Source organism: Pan troglodytes, chromosome 11 (assembly GCF_028858775.2).
Source record: "Pan troglodytes isolate AG18354 chromosome 11, NHGRI_mPanTro3-v2.0_pri, whole genome shotgun sequence".
NCBI lineage: Eukaryota > Metazoa > Chordata > Mammalia > Primates > Hominidae > Pan > Pan troglodytes.
Window position 1 is genome coordinate 13102738 of NC_072409.2, and position 14550 is coordinate 13117287.

Genomic DNA, 14550 nt, shown 5'->3' on the forward strand with positions numbered 1-14550 from the left:
GCCAACACAGAGCTCAGGCTGTGGTTTCAGAGAGTGCAAGCCCCAAGCCTTGGCAGCTTCCATGAGGTGTTGAGCCTGTGGGTGCACAGAAGTCAAGAATGGGGTTTGGGAACCTCCACCTAGATTTCAAAAGATGTATAGAAATGCCTGGATGCCCAGGCAGAAGTTTGCCGCAGGGGCAGGGTCCTCATGGGGAACCTCTGCAAGGGCAGTGCGGAAAGGAAATGTGGGATCGGAGCCCCCACAAAGAGTCCCTACTGGGGCACTGCCTAGTAGAGCTGTGAGAAGAGAGCCACTGTCTTCCAGAATTCAGAATGGCAGATCCACTGACAGTTTGCACCATGCACCTAGAAAAGCCAGCAACTCCACACCAGCCCATGAAAGCAGCCGGAAAAGTGGCTATACCCTGCAAAGCCACAGGAGCGGAGCTGCCTAAGACCATGGGAACCCTGGCTGGGTGTGGTGGCTGACACCTGTAATCCCAGCACTTTGGGAGGCTGAGTTAGGTGGATCACTTGAGGTCAGGAGTTCAAGACCAGCCTGGCTAAGATGGTGACACCCCATCTCTACTAAAAAATACAAAATTAGCCAGGCATGGTGGCGCATGCCTGTAATCCCAGCTACTTGGGAGGCTGAGGCAGGGGAATTGCTTGAACCCAGGAGGCAGAGGTTGCAGTGAGCCAAGATCGCACCATTGCACTCCAGCCTGGGCAACAAGAGTGAAATTCCATCTCGGGGGGAAAAAAAAAAAAGAAAGACCATGGGAACCCACCTCTTGCATCAGCGTGACCTGGATGTGAGCCACGGAGTCAAAGGAGTTCATTTTGAAGCTTTAAGATTTGACTGCCCTGCTGGATTTCAGACTTGGATGGGGCCTGTAGCCCCTTTGTTTCTGCCAATTTTTCTCATTTGGAATGGCTGTATTTACCCAATGCCTGCACCTCCATTGTATCTAGCAAGTAACTAACTTGATTTTGATTTTACAGGTTCATAGGCAGAAAGGACTTGCCTTGTCTCAGACGAAACTTTTGACTGTGGACTTTTGAGTTAATGCTAAAATGAGTTAAGACTTTGGGAAACTGTTGGGAAGGCATGATTGGTTTTGAAATGTGAGAACATGAGTTGGGAGAAGCAAGGGGCAGAAAGATATGGTTTGGCTGTGTCCCCACCCAAATCTCATCTTGAATTCCCATGTGTTGTGGGAATTCAATTACCAGTGGGAGGTAATTGAATCAATGGGGACAGGTCTTTCCTGTGCTGTTCTCGTGATAGTGAATAAGTCTCACAAGATCTGATGGTTTTGAAAAAGGGGGGTTTCCCTGCACAAGCTCTCTTCTCTTGTCTGCTGCCATGTGAGATGTGCCTTTCACCTTCCGCCATGATTGTGAGGCCTCCCAGCCACATGGAACTGTAAGTCCAATAAACCTCTTCTTTGGTAAATTGGCTAGTCTCGGGTATACCTTTATCAGCAGCGTGAGAACAGACTAACACAGAAATCTACATCCAGGAAAATATAGCCAAGCACTTTGTAGGAAGCCTAGATTCATTTCTGAAATAAGGATAAAAAAGAAAACACTTGCAGCTAACAACTAGGTTTAAAAGCTGAACAGGTGGGGTATATTACCTGTAGTCCTCAGCAATCGAAGCCAGCAGTTTCCTACAAGTCCTATTATCAAAACGGCACACACAGCGCATTGTTTCTTGAAGTTGAGCCATTAGATTCTTATCTTGTAAATTAATTGCTTCAGCTATTTGAACTTTTAAGAAGCATACTATTTCATTGTCTAAATAAAAGATACAAGAATTCTGTTATTCTTGAGAATTTCCATGTGCTTAATTAAGCTAATTCAGCATTTGGGACGTCAATTCTGCTTTGTCATGTATCATTAGAACTAAGCTGTATTGCCACTCCCAATTAGAAAATACTTTAATAAATCATCAGTAATCAAAGTGCCCTTAAGTGATACTAATGTAAACATATTAAGTTGAACCATATGGAATTGCTGTACAGCTTCAACAGCTGAATACTGGCAATTTCATATGGTGCAACCCATAAACATAGGAAAAATTAAACGATCCTGCAGCAATTTACCTTCTGGGTCTGTGTGGTCTGGTAAACCATTCCTTGTTGAATGGGTCAGCACTGGGAAGGCAACAGAGTCCGCAGAGCAAAGAGCAAGCCTCAGTTTCTTTTTTGCATCTCTGAAAAATGAGTAGAAAATACATTAATTTCTTTATCCAGATATGGTCACATTTTACGAATATTTACTATATAAATTAATGTTACCTTAGGACTCAAATGTTTCAAACATTTTAAAGAAGATGATTCTTAACTGACACTCCACTTAAAAGAACAGGCTTTCTAATTACCCAAGGAGCCAGGTGTGCTCGGGGCAAGGACCATTCTTTAAAGCACCAGAATCAAACAACAAATCCTTTCTGACCTTTTTTCATACACTGAGTTCTATGACGGGTGCTATAAGAATCGGAAAAGCATATTATGGCAGAATGGGAGGGACCACGGAAGTCAGAAGCCCCCAACACCCAGATTTGGAATGCCTTCTGGCACATCTCTTTAGAAACGCTGATGACGCCACAAAATAAGCTCACTACCTGACAAGAAACCCTTTCTTCTTTTTTTTTTTTTCCTTTTTCTTTTTTATAGAGATGGGATTTTGCTATGTTGCCCAAGCTGGTCTCCAACTCCTGGGCTCCAGCGATCCACCTGTCTCGGCCTCCTAAAGTGCTGGGATTACAGGCGTGAGCCACCACGCCCAGCGAGTTTTTTAAATCCTTGAATTAACACCTTTGGTACATAACATCTACAACTGAAACAAAGTCTTCTTAGTAAACAGCATTTCATTTTTCTCTCCCTGCTTTATACATTTATTGACTCAAAACATCACTTGACTTGACGTGACTGCAATGGTGCTGAAAAGTCCAAACCCTAAAGTCCCAAATCCTATAAAAGAAATACCTGTAAGAGAAAGCTGAATCCTGCGGGTGGGCTGCTTGGCTTGCAGAGTCTGGGAGATCATCAGCCGAGATGTTCTGCAGTGCTTCGTCACGGGGAGAATCATGTGCACTTTCACCATCACCCATAACCTCTAAACAAAACCCACCCCCAAGAAATGGATAACGAGGTTCATTTGGAATATTATGGCATGAGTAGGTATTCAGAGCAACTCAAGAATAAATTACCATTGACTAACAATAAGAGTTCTCTGGAAAAAAAAGAAAAAAACAAACTTCAAATACTTAACTGAATTATCAATAGCAACAATTATGTATCAAGAGACTAGTTGCTGAGAAGAGAGTGGTTTTACTTCTTATCCCAATACTAATGCAAAACAATGAACTAATGCAAAATAATGAAAGTTCACATTAACTTAATAAAGTTAACATCTTAGAATCACTGAACCAGAGAACTAAAAGAGGCTTCAAAAATCATTTTATACCCTCATTTTATAGACATGGACTCCTGCCCAGTCAGAAAATGGCTTGCTCTAAATTCCTTGGTTGGCCAATGGCCAAGGTTGACTATGGGTTAAGGTCTCCTGATTCTCTCTACTGGAGGTCTTCCTGCTACACCCAAGAGTGAGTCAAGGGACCAAATCACACATGCAACAAAGTCAGATCTGTGGTTTCCAAAGTTGGTTTTATGTCTTAATCAAGAATACACGGCTGGGTGCGGTGCCTCACACCTGTAATCCCAGCACTTTGGGAGGCTTTGGTGGGTGGATCACACGAGGTCAGGAGTTCAAGACCAGCCTGACAAACATGGTGAAACCCTGTCTCTATGAAAAATACAAAAATCAGCCATGTATGGTGGCACACACCTGTGGTCCAGCTACTCGGGAGGTCGAGGCAGGAGAGTTGCTTAAACTCGGGAGGTGGAGGTTGCAGTGAGCCAAGATTGCGCCACTGTACTCCAACCTGGGCAACAAAGTAAGACTCCATCTCGAAAAAAACCACACACACAAAAGAACATATAATACAACACATACATGTATACAATCAAAATGAATAAAAAGTTTTGGACAGGCATGAGGCAGGAAGATCGCTTGAGCTCAGGATTTCAAGACCAGCCTGGGCAACATAGCGAGACCTCACCTCTACAAAAAAATATATATATATAATAAATATATTGTGTTCATATATGAAAATATCCTTATTCTTCGGAAATAATTTCAAATGCTTCAGGAAAAAATATAGGGAGAGACCAGCCTGGGCAACATGGCGAAGCCCCATCTCTACAAAAATATACAAAAGTTAGCTGGGCACAGTGGAATGTGCTTGTGGTCCCAGCTACTCAGGAAGCTGAGATGGGAGGATCACTTTAGCCTGGGAAGGTTGAGGCTGCAGCAGTAAACCATGATTGTGCCACTGCACTCCAGCCTGGGTGACATAGTGAGACTGTCTCACAAAAAAACAAAAACAAAAACAAAACATATATATATACACACACACACACACTCTCTATATATGGCGGAATGTGGCAAAATGTCAAGAATTGATAAGTCTAGATAGAGGGTAGATGAACCTTCATTGTATTATTCTTTGAATTCTTCTGCTATTTGGAAACTATTCAAAATAAAAAAATACAGGAAGTTCTCCTTTCTGCCCACTCTCCCTCTGAGGCTTCCTAGGAGTCTTCCTCAGAGCCAACTCATGTGACCAGTTTGTTGGGAGATTCTTCCAGGAGATACTCTACGTGCATATAAGCATAAACACATATTTATGCAGTATACTATTTATGTTTTTTTTTTTTTTTTGAGACAGGGTCTTGCTCTTTTGCCCAGACTGGAGTGCAGTAAGCGTCATCTCAGCTCACTGCAACCTCCGCCTCCTGGGATCAAGCAATTCTTATGCCTCAGCCATCTGAGGATTACAGGCATCTGCCACCACTTGCAGCTAATTTTTTGTATCTTTGGTAGAGATGGGGTTTTGCCACATTGGCCAGGCTGGTCTCAAACTCCTGGCCTCAAGTGATCTGCCCACCTCGGCCCCCCAAAGTGCTGGGATTACAGGTGTGAGCCACCGTGCTCAGCCCCTATTTATACTTTTATACACTTTTTCTCTTCATTTATCTTGGGGACTATATCTCATTTTTCTGAAAGCTATTCGGTATTCTATTATGAGGAAAACAGAATCCTTTAAAATAAGTACCAGGTGACAATGGATAACTTGTCCCTTTTGGGACAAGTTGCTCCCACAGCTATATTGAGAGTGCATAACTGGATAAAATTACAAAGCTGTAGACATTGAAAAAGAACCTCCTCCCATTAAAATATGCCCCAACTCCCTGTGGGCCAGTCACCCCAGATGCAAAGGAGGACAACTCTAAGGCATTTGAACATTCAGGGGTACCCAGGGCTAGTGGGAGAATCCAGAGAAGGACATCAATTTAAACATTTGTTTAGGCAGTCTGTAATTTTGAGGTAGTAAACTGACTCCCTTAGCTATTCTTTCTTTTAAAGGCCACTTAAATTCAGATTACCTTTATCACTATGATATAAAAGTTTACTACTCAAATCTCTGTCATGATTATCACCTGTACTTTCATAGTTTGCCATTGCTCCATCACTGGGGCTGGTCCGTTTAATGGCATTCCTGTATTTGTCCAGAATATCCTCAGCCACCTGAGCTTGTGCACTGAGTCTAGGGCTGGGATCATCTGCAAGGGAAAGGAGAGTGAGAGAATTAGCCCCTTGGGTTTGTACCACCTCTGATGTTAGTATGACACCAGTAGCATAATCCCAAAGGCGGATTAGGAGGTAAGACTTAAAAAGAGCACATATCTCAATGTTAAGAGGCACCATGCAGCTGCCTACTCATCCCATTTCTAGGTCTGAGAGCCTTGCCAAAGCAGGAAATTGGGAAGAGTAGCTCCACCTTCTCATCATCACCAGAATGACAGTGTCAAAGTTCAGGGCAGACTGAATGGATGACGGATTTCTAAAGTGTTTGCACTCAAATCACTGTTATCAGCAATTCATGCTAACAGAACTTCCAACAGTGCATTTTTACATGCAGACTTCATTTATTCAGACATCTCTATGCTGAAGGAGGAAAAAAAACTATTCAAATTTAGACTTAAACCCCTTTAAATAATAACAAATGTCTTTTTCCATTCTTCCTTTATGAATCTCTTTCCACGCATTTGAAAACTAACAATATTCATATTCTATCTCACTAGATCTCACCATGACAGTGCTGCTGCTGGAATAGAGCACTTTTGTGCATGCAATGATGTCAGAGGCACTCCTAGAGAATCTAGACATTCTTGGGGAGTGCTGGAATTGTACCTGGGATGCATAGAGAAAAAACTTATCACAATCACAAATGCAGCACTGTTTACTGACAGGACCATTACTCTGTCAAAATCAGCACATCAAAAATATTATCCTGGAATCTAAAATAGTAGTCTACTGGGTTGTTAAAGCAAGGGATTGCTATAGATCTACAGGACAAAGTTCCATAGTGAAACACAAACTCCTGGGTTAGACCTAGGCCAGGCAGGTGACCATAAATGTTCACATTCTGGTAGAATCCCATTTTCTAAAAATTATAAAAACACATCGAAATCACTAGATTATATATATATATATACACACACACACACACACACACACACTTATATGTGTATATATACATGTACGTATTTTGTGTGTGTGTGTTGTGTGTGTTTCCAGCAGCTAATAGCAGCTAACATTTATTGAGCACTTACCACATGCCAGGAACTGTGCTAAGTACCTTACAGAGATTATCTCAACTACTGATCAAACAACCTTACAGAGAAATGTTGTTATCATCCTCATTTTACAGAAGACGAAATCAAGACATAGACAGCTTAAGTAGCATGCTCATAGGCTCTTCTTTTGTTTTCATGAAACAAACACATGGTTTTCATGTCTCCATGAACTTGTAGTAAACTGCAGTTGACCCTTGAACAACATGGGTTTGAACTGCACAGGTCCATTTATACACAGTTTTTTGCAATCAAATGCAGATTGAAGATACTGTATTAGGCTGGGCACGGTGGCTCACGCCTGTAATCCTAGCACTTTGGAGGCCGATGCGGGGAGATCACCCACGGTCAGGAGTTCGAGACCAGCCTGGCCAACATGACGAAACCCCAACTCTACTAAAAATACAAAAATTAGCTGGACATGGTGGCGCATGCCTATAATCCCAGCTACTCGGGAGGCTGAGGCAGAAGAATCACTTGAACCCAGGAGATAGAGATTGCAGTGAGCTGAGATCGCGCCACTGCACTCCATCCTGGGCAGCAGGGCAAGACACTGTCTCAAAAGAAAAAAAAAAAAAGAGAGAGAGAGAAAAGAAAAAGAAAACACTACATTTCACAGAGAGCTGTGAAACAAGCATATAGGGAAGGCCAACTTTTCACATACACAGTTTCCACAGGGCCAACTGCAGGACTCCAGTATGCACGGATTAGGGTATGAAGTGGGGGGCAAGAGTCCTGGAACCAATTCCCTGAGTATGCTGAAGGACAATTGTATATAGACAGGATTCCCAAAGTAATTTAGTATTTTTGCTATAACAGTATTTGAATTCATAAGAGATTCTTAATAAAATCTGATCTGTCTCCAAATGTAAACTGATAAAGCATTTATCATTACAGAATCTTGTTTTGAAGGGGAAGTACGTTGTGGCTACTGCCTTTTTTTTTTTTAATAGAAATAAGGTCTTGCTCTGTCACCCAGGCTGGAGTGCAGTGGCGCATAGCTTAATGTAACCCCAAACTCTTGGCCTCCAGCAATCCTCTCACTTTGGCCTCCCAAAAAGAGCTGGGATAATAGGCATGCCCCACCTCACTCAGTTGGTTATTACTTTTCAGTGCTGTTGAGAGGTCTGAAAAAGGGACAATACAATACATTATGGCCAAACACAGTGAGAGCCACAATGTTGCTTATAATCTTTATTTCTATTAACACTGTTCTTAAAAATTTTACCCCCAGAGAATAATTAAACAAAAAATGCAATTTATATAAATCTGTAATATTTTCATAATAAAAAATTGGGAACAATTTAAATAGCCATTAGTAAGAGAACGTTTACACTGCAGTAAAACCATGACAGATTATTTTATAGCTAAAAAAATGATATAAAACCCAACTATGTCTAGAAATTGGGGGAGGTTTTATAAAATAACTTGGTAAAAGAAGAATACAAAGTCACATGCATAATCTAATTCAGTCAAGAAAAAGCCACGTACAAATATGGAAAAAGATTAGGAGATAACAGGAAAAGAACAGTAGTTAGGGTCACAGAATTATGAACAGACTGCTAGGAAATTTCCTCCTATAACATTTTTAAATTGGTTTAATGAAAACTTTCAATGAGTCATTAATAAGGACTGGGTAGAAATTTCTGGACCAGTAAGGAAGCTAACCTGCTTGAATCACAGCCAAAGAAAATAAATTACTTTATGAAAAAGACTTATTCTACTCTACTTAGCTTCTAGTTCCAGTATCAAGAACCAAGAAAAATATATTGCCTAAAGAGGATAAGGAAAATATAACTCCTTCAAACAAACAACCATAATAATAATTTATAACTTCTTCAGAATTGTTGATTCAACATTTTAAAAACATGAGATGTCATTAAGAGTAATTCACTTTGTAAACGCTGGTCTTCTTCTAACATTAGGAACATGTCGTAAGGATACAGAAATACTTTGCCAAAAGGACAATGTCTTTCCAGCTCTTCCCAATCAGACTGGAAGGTCCTGAAGAGTCATGTGTGATTTGACTTAATACCCACAACACTTAGCACAGTGCCTGGCATGAGTCACATGGTCAACAAGTATTTACTGATTGAATAGGACAGGCTTAGCTGCTCTCAGCAGGGAACTGTGGCCTGTAAGCACATCTCCTGCTGTTCAAAACCCTTTATTCTGGGGAAATCACCATTTCAAATAAAGCAAGGACTTATATGCTAGGATATGGAAATACATATAAATATATGGAACCAACCATTAGAATAATAGGCATTAAAATGGGATTCTACCTGTAATGCTGAACTCTTTGATGAGGATGTTCTTATCCTATTATCTATCCCATTTTTAAATAAAATTGTTTAATGAAAAAAAATTTTCACTTTAACTTAGTAGGAAAACAATTCAAAATCAAAAAAAAGAGGTGAGAAATGAACTTTCCTCTCGACCAGGGGTGTTCAATCTTTTAGCTTCCCTGGGCCACACTGGAAGAAGAAGAATTGTCTTGGGCCACACATAAAATACACTAACACTAATGATAGCTGATGAGCTTAAAAAAAAAAAAAAAAAAGGGTTCCTGCATAAATCTCATACTGTTTTAAGTTTATGAATTTGTGTTGGGCTGCATTCGAAGCTGTCCTGCTGTCTTGGGCTGCCTGTGGTCTGCGGTCCGTGGGTTGAACAAACTTGCTCAAGATGCTCTATAATAGCCACTGGAAACAATACACAGCTATCAAACCCAAGACTGGGTCATTAACACTACTCTCAAACTGTCCTTTTAGGGTGCTCATTCGTAATGTGCCAAAAAGCAGCTGCAGAAATACAAACGCTTAATCAGGTAAAAACCCAACCCCCAGCTGTATTTTCCTTGGGTCAGATGGCAATGTTAAAATGGTTCAAGCTGTAAAAAATTAGTAAAGTTTTTAAAACTTTCATTATAATGGTTGGCATTTATGATACTGTTTGAACAAACACTTTATCACAAAAAAGGAAATGATTAGGTAAAACAGAATTTCACTGTGATCCTGAATAATCAAGAACAAACTGTAGATGAAAATAAATGTAGAATTCTACGATCAATGTTAGAGAAAACTATTCAATCAATGATCCAAAGATACAGCATGCACAGCACCAAAACTGTCACCACACTTTCCTAAAAGGCACTGTGTGTCATCATCCCACTAGATGTTGAGTTGTAGGGTATGCCTAGAGGCTCAGGATCAGGGGCCTCATCATAAACGGAGTTATGATAATGAGGATGATGATGGTGGTGGCAGTCTGCAGGAAGAGCACACAGGTTTACTGTGGCCACCAACTGGAAACCACAGAGCTATGAAGAACATACTCCCCACTGTACACACAGACACACTCTTCTAGAAAGGCAACGCTTATGGCACCCAAGAAAAAGTGTTATGAAATATGTGCTCTAGGAATGAAGGAGCCAGGAAGTCCATGGGTCTACAAACCTGTGAGTGTTGAGAATCTGTCAGGCCCCAGATCATCTTTGTCTTTTTCTTGTTTTTCTTTCTTTCTAAATGGTATAGGAGCTGGAAATTAAATAAAGTCAGTAGTGTGACATATAACATACTGCACTACTCGGAAGTTAACTGGTGTGCCAACATTTCTAAGTGAAAGGAGGCTGAAAAGTTTAAAAGCTAAGAAATTCCAAGTGTTGACTGATAATTGTCCTTAAAATAGTAATGAAGGTTTTTAAAGGAGCTTTCAGAACCTGCTTCAGAGTCATCTGTCATAGGAAGAATAATTTAACAGGAATCCATTGGGACTAAAATCAAAACCACTGACTCTTAACCTCTGCTCAAAAACACATTCAAAACTCCTAGCTTCATTCTCTCCTCCTCATCAAGCGCTTGAGTATGGCGTGAAAGCAGCTCTCCCCAGAGTTCCTGAGTGCCACCGTGCTGAGAAGAGGCCTTTGGAAGAAGTTTCTAGCTTTACTCCTGGATGCTCTCTTCTTTCAGGAAGAGATGCTTTTGCCAACTCAAATGATGCCAGGCTGTTCACCAAAAAAGTAAACAATTTTATACAGCTACCTTCCAAAATAAACACTCACTGATATTTACAGTATAAACATTCTCAATGAACATAGACATAAAAAGCTTCAACTTATTCCAGGAATGTAAAGGATGAGTTTTCAATGTTTAATTACCAATAACGTCCCATTTTCCTGCAATAATTAATAGCAATATATATGTCAGAAGTCCTCTATATGTTTAACTTCAATGGTATATGATATTTAAACAATAGTGACAGGCATGACTTCCATTTATGAAACCACTATCACTTCCTGCAAAGAACAAGAACATTTCTAAAGCTCTGCCTTAGCATTCATCTGAGTGGAACCACTTTCTACACCCTCAAAGTAGCTAGAAACTTAAGCCCAGCAAGTCTTACAGAGGAGTTGAGACATTGGCTCTCTGAAAGAGATTCTGGGGCTTTGCTTCTTATTGCTAATACAGCGTTCTAATATTTTATAAAATTACCTTTAGGCATGGCTGAAACAAAACGTTTTCTCCACCAAGGTCTGTTCCTGTCTGATTTCTCATCATCGCTATCTTTGCGTTCTTCAGTCTGTAGAAAAAGTTGGAGGCTTTATTTGGAGTTGGATAGCAGGATAAATTACTAAGAAAAGGATTTCTTTTTGTTTGTTTTTGTTTTGTTTTGAGATAGGATCTCATTCTATTGCCCAGGCTGGAGTGCAGTAGCACAATCACAGCTCACTGCAGCCTCGACTTCCCTGGCTCAAGCGATCCTCCCCATATCAGCCTCCCAAGTAGCTAGGACCACAGGTGTACACACCACCATGCCCAGCTAATTTTTTATTTTTATTTTGTAGAGACAGGGTCTTACTATGCTGCTCAGGCTAAAAAGGATTTAAGTAAGTTTGTGAAATAAGAAAGTCAGTCTTGTTTGCCTTAAGGCACAACTCTTATTGCCACGTAGGTGACTTTTGGAGCACGGTAGTTTACCTTTTCAGCACCACTGTCATCTGCTTGAGGGCAGGCACTATCTCATTACTGTTAATAAACTGAAGCCTTAATACAGAGACTGGTATAGACTAGGCACTCAATAAATACTTATGAAAAAAGTAAATGCAGTACAAATAAACTCCAGAAGGGCAGTAGAGATGGTAGCAGTAGTATTAATAATAATAAAACCAAGTGTGTACTATGTGCCAAATGCTGAGTATAGTAAGGATATGTATAATCTTATTTAATCTTTACAGTAACCTCAGAGATAGGTCCTATATTCGGCCTTTTTTATCGATAAAAAATATGAGACTAAAGAAAGGTTACCTCCCCCTCTTCCTCAAAGTTACACAGCCTATAGGTGGCACAGCTGAGGACTCAAACCTAGACCTAAGCAACCTTAAAGTTCATGTTTTGATCACCAATTATATTAAGTTATCATTAACACATGCCAAAGGAGCTGGGTGCAGTGGCTCACGCCTGTAATCCCAGCACTTTGGAAGGCCGAGGTGGGTGGATCACCTGAAGTCAGGAGCTCAAGAACAGCCTGGCCAACATGGTGAAACCTCATCTCTACTAAAAATACAAAAATTAGCTGGGCGTGGTGGTGCTCGCCTATAATCCCAGCAACTTGGGAGGCTGAGGCAGGAGAATCACTTGAACCCGGGAGGTGGAGGTTGTGGTGACCCGAGATCGCACCACTGCACTCCAGCCTGGGCGACAGAGTGAGACTCCATCTCAAAAACAAACAAACAAACAAAAAACAGGCCAAAGGACAGGGACTGTAATTCCTTTAATAGCCTATCATGTGACCATGGACAAATCACTTAATTTCCATTTTCATCTACATACCTGGGATAAAGAATTATCAGAACTCTAGCAGAGAGATGAGGGCATCTGTGCCAGGGAAGAGTTAACTTAACAGTGGGGATGAGAAATTGAATACATACAGGAGAACTGATGGAATAAATATGCACATGAAGAACAGTGAAAGTAGATTTCTCACTGTTGGAGAAATGAGTTACAAATTTGGAAAGGAAGAAAGACGAAACAAACTCTGTTGTGTTTGGACTAGAATTGAATGTGTCAGTGTAAGTTCATGGTCTTATTTATGGAGAAAGGTAGATAAATGAAATATACAGGTAAATGTGTGGGTAACACACACACTCCCTAGCTCTATTCACTGAGTAGTCCTGGGAGCAGCAACACTCCTACAGCAAATAAACACTGTATCCAGATCTCAATTTCCAAAAAAGCATTTTTCATTAAAAGAAATAAGGGTACTTGGAGAAAGAGCTAACTAGGACAAAGTACAGAATCCGCCTAAAACATCTTTTGCCAGAAAGTAAAGATATGCTCAAAGAATAGTAGCAGTGCATCAAAAGAACTCAGGAGCCAGCCTGAAGGGGCTCTCACTGGCCCAATTAGGGACAACTGGGCTTCAAAATAAGTAATAGTGACAAACCCTAACCAAGACAGAAAACTGGGCCAGGCACTGTGGGTGGCTCACGCCTGTAATCCCAACACTTGGGAGGCTGGGGTGGGAGGACTGTTTGAGCCCAAGAGTTCAAGATAAGCACCTGGGCAACACAGTGAGTCCCCATCTCTACAAAAACAAACAAACGAAAAAATTAGCCAGGCATGTGGTGCATGCCTATACTCCCAACTACTTGGGAGGCCAAAGCGGGAGGACTGTCTGAGCCTGGGAGGTTAAGGCTGCAATGAGCAGTGTTGGCACCACTGCACTCCAGCATGGGTGATAAAACAAGACCCTATCTAAAACAAACAAACAAACCACAACAACAACAACAAAATATATATACACACACACACACACACAAATTTTTTTAAAAGACAGAAAACCATGAGACCACAGATATAATAAGTAGGTAAGTTAAAAATTTGATGGAGAACAGGATAGTTACATATTTTTAAAGTACCCTCTCCCCCTAAATACTTATTAATTATAAAGGTAAAAGAGTAACTTTACAGTGGCAAAGGCTGGAAGACAACATTTCCTCAAATTATCCAAATGAACACTGTAGAAATGGGACAAATTAAAACTGTGCTACCTGACAAAGCGCAATGAAAAAAAGTGTCATTTCAGTGATATTCCTGCCAAAGATGAATAACCTCAGTCTAATCACAAGAAAACATCAAACAACCTAACCTGAGGAACATTCGAGAAAACAAATGGCCTGTAAATTTCAGGAGTGTCCAGGTCATATGAGTCAAGAAAAAACTGAGGAACTGTTCTAGACTGAAGGAGACTAAAAAGGCATGACAACTAAAAGCAGTCTGTGATTCTGAATAGAATCTTTTTACTATAAAAAATGTTACAGGGACAACTGGGACACATGAATGCGGTGTGATAAGTAACTGGTAGTAATGTATCAATGTTCATCTGCTGAAGCTGATGGCTGTACCATGAGGTGTAGGAGAATCTGCTTGTTTGTAGGAAACTTACACTTAAGTGTTTAGGGGTACTGGAGCATCAGGTTGGCAACTTGCTCGCAAATGGGGAGGGAGTGTTCTTTTATTGTACTTCCAACTAGTTTGTAACTTTATAATTGTTTAAAATAAAAAATACTCATGGGGCCAGGTGCGGTGGCTCATGCCTGTAATCCCAGCAACTCTGGGAGGCCAAGGCAGGCGGATCACAAGGTCAGGAGATCAAAACCATCCTGGCCAACATGGTGAAACCCCGTCTCTAATAAAATGCAAAAAATTAGCCGGGTGTGGTGGCGCATGCCTGTAGTCCCACCTACTCAGGAGGCTGAGGCAGAGGAATCGCTTGAACCTGGGAGGCGGAGGTAGCAG

General features: G+C 40.8%; 1 protein-coding gene across 42 annotated transcripts in view; it reads right to left on the minus strand.

Moving 5' to 3' along the window:
- Positions 1-14550, minus strand: part of GAPVD1 (GTPase activating protein and VPS9 domains 1) — a 109172-nt gene that overhangs the window by 12524 nt on the left and 82098 nt on the right. For 31 of the 42 annotated variants that reach the window (XR_010148849.1, XM_024345880.3, XM_016961665.4 and 28 more), the window contains 6 exons: positions 11245-11332; positions 10210-10290; positions 5555-5677; positions 2978-3107; positions 2093-2202; positions 1625-1784 (listed from right to left, as the gene is read on the minus strand). Coding sequence is in view for 40 of the 42 variants with exons in the window: in XM_024345880.3 (XP_024201648.1) it covers positions 1625-1784; positions 2093-2202; positions 2978-3107; positions 5555-5677; positions 10210-10290; positions 11245-11332 (692 nt within the window). In the remaining 2 variants the exon portion in view is untranslated. The remainder of the gene's footprint in view (positions 1-1624; positions 1785-2092; positions 2203-2977; positions 3108-5554; positions 5678-10209; positions 10291-11244; positions 11333-14550) is intronic. The other 11 variants (XR_010148850.1, XM_016961667.4, XM_063788317.1 and 8 more) reach the window with 1 other exon arrangement.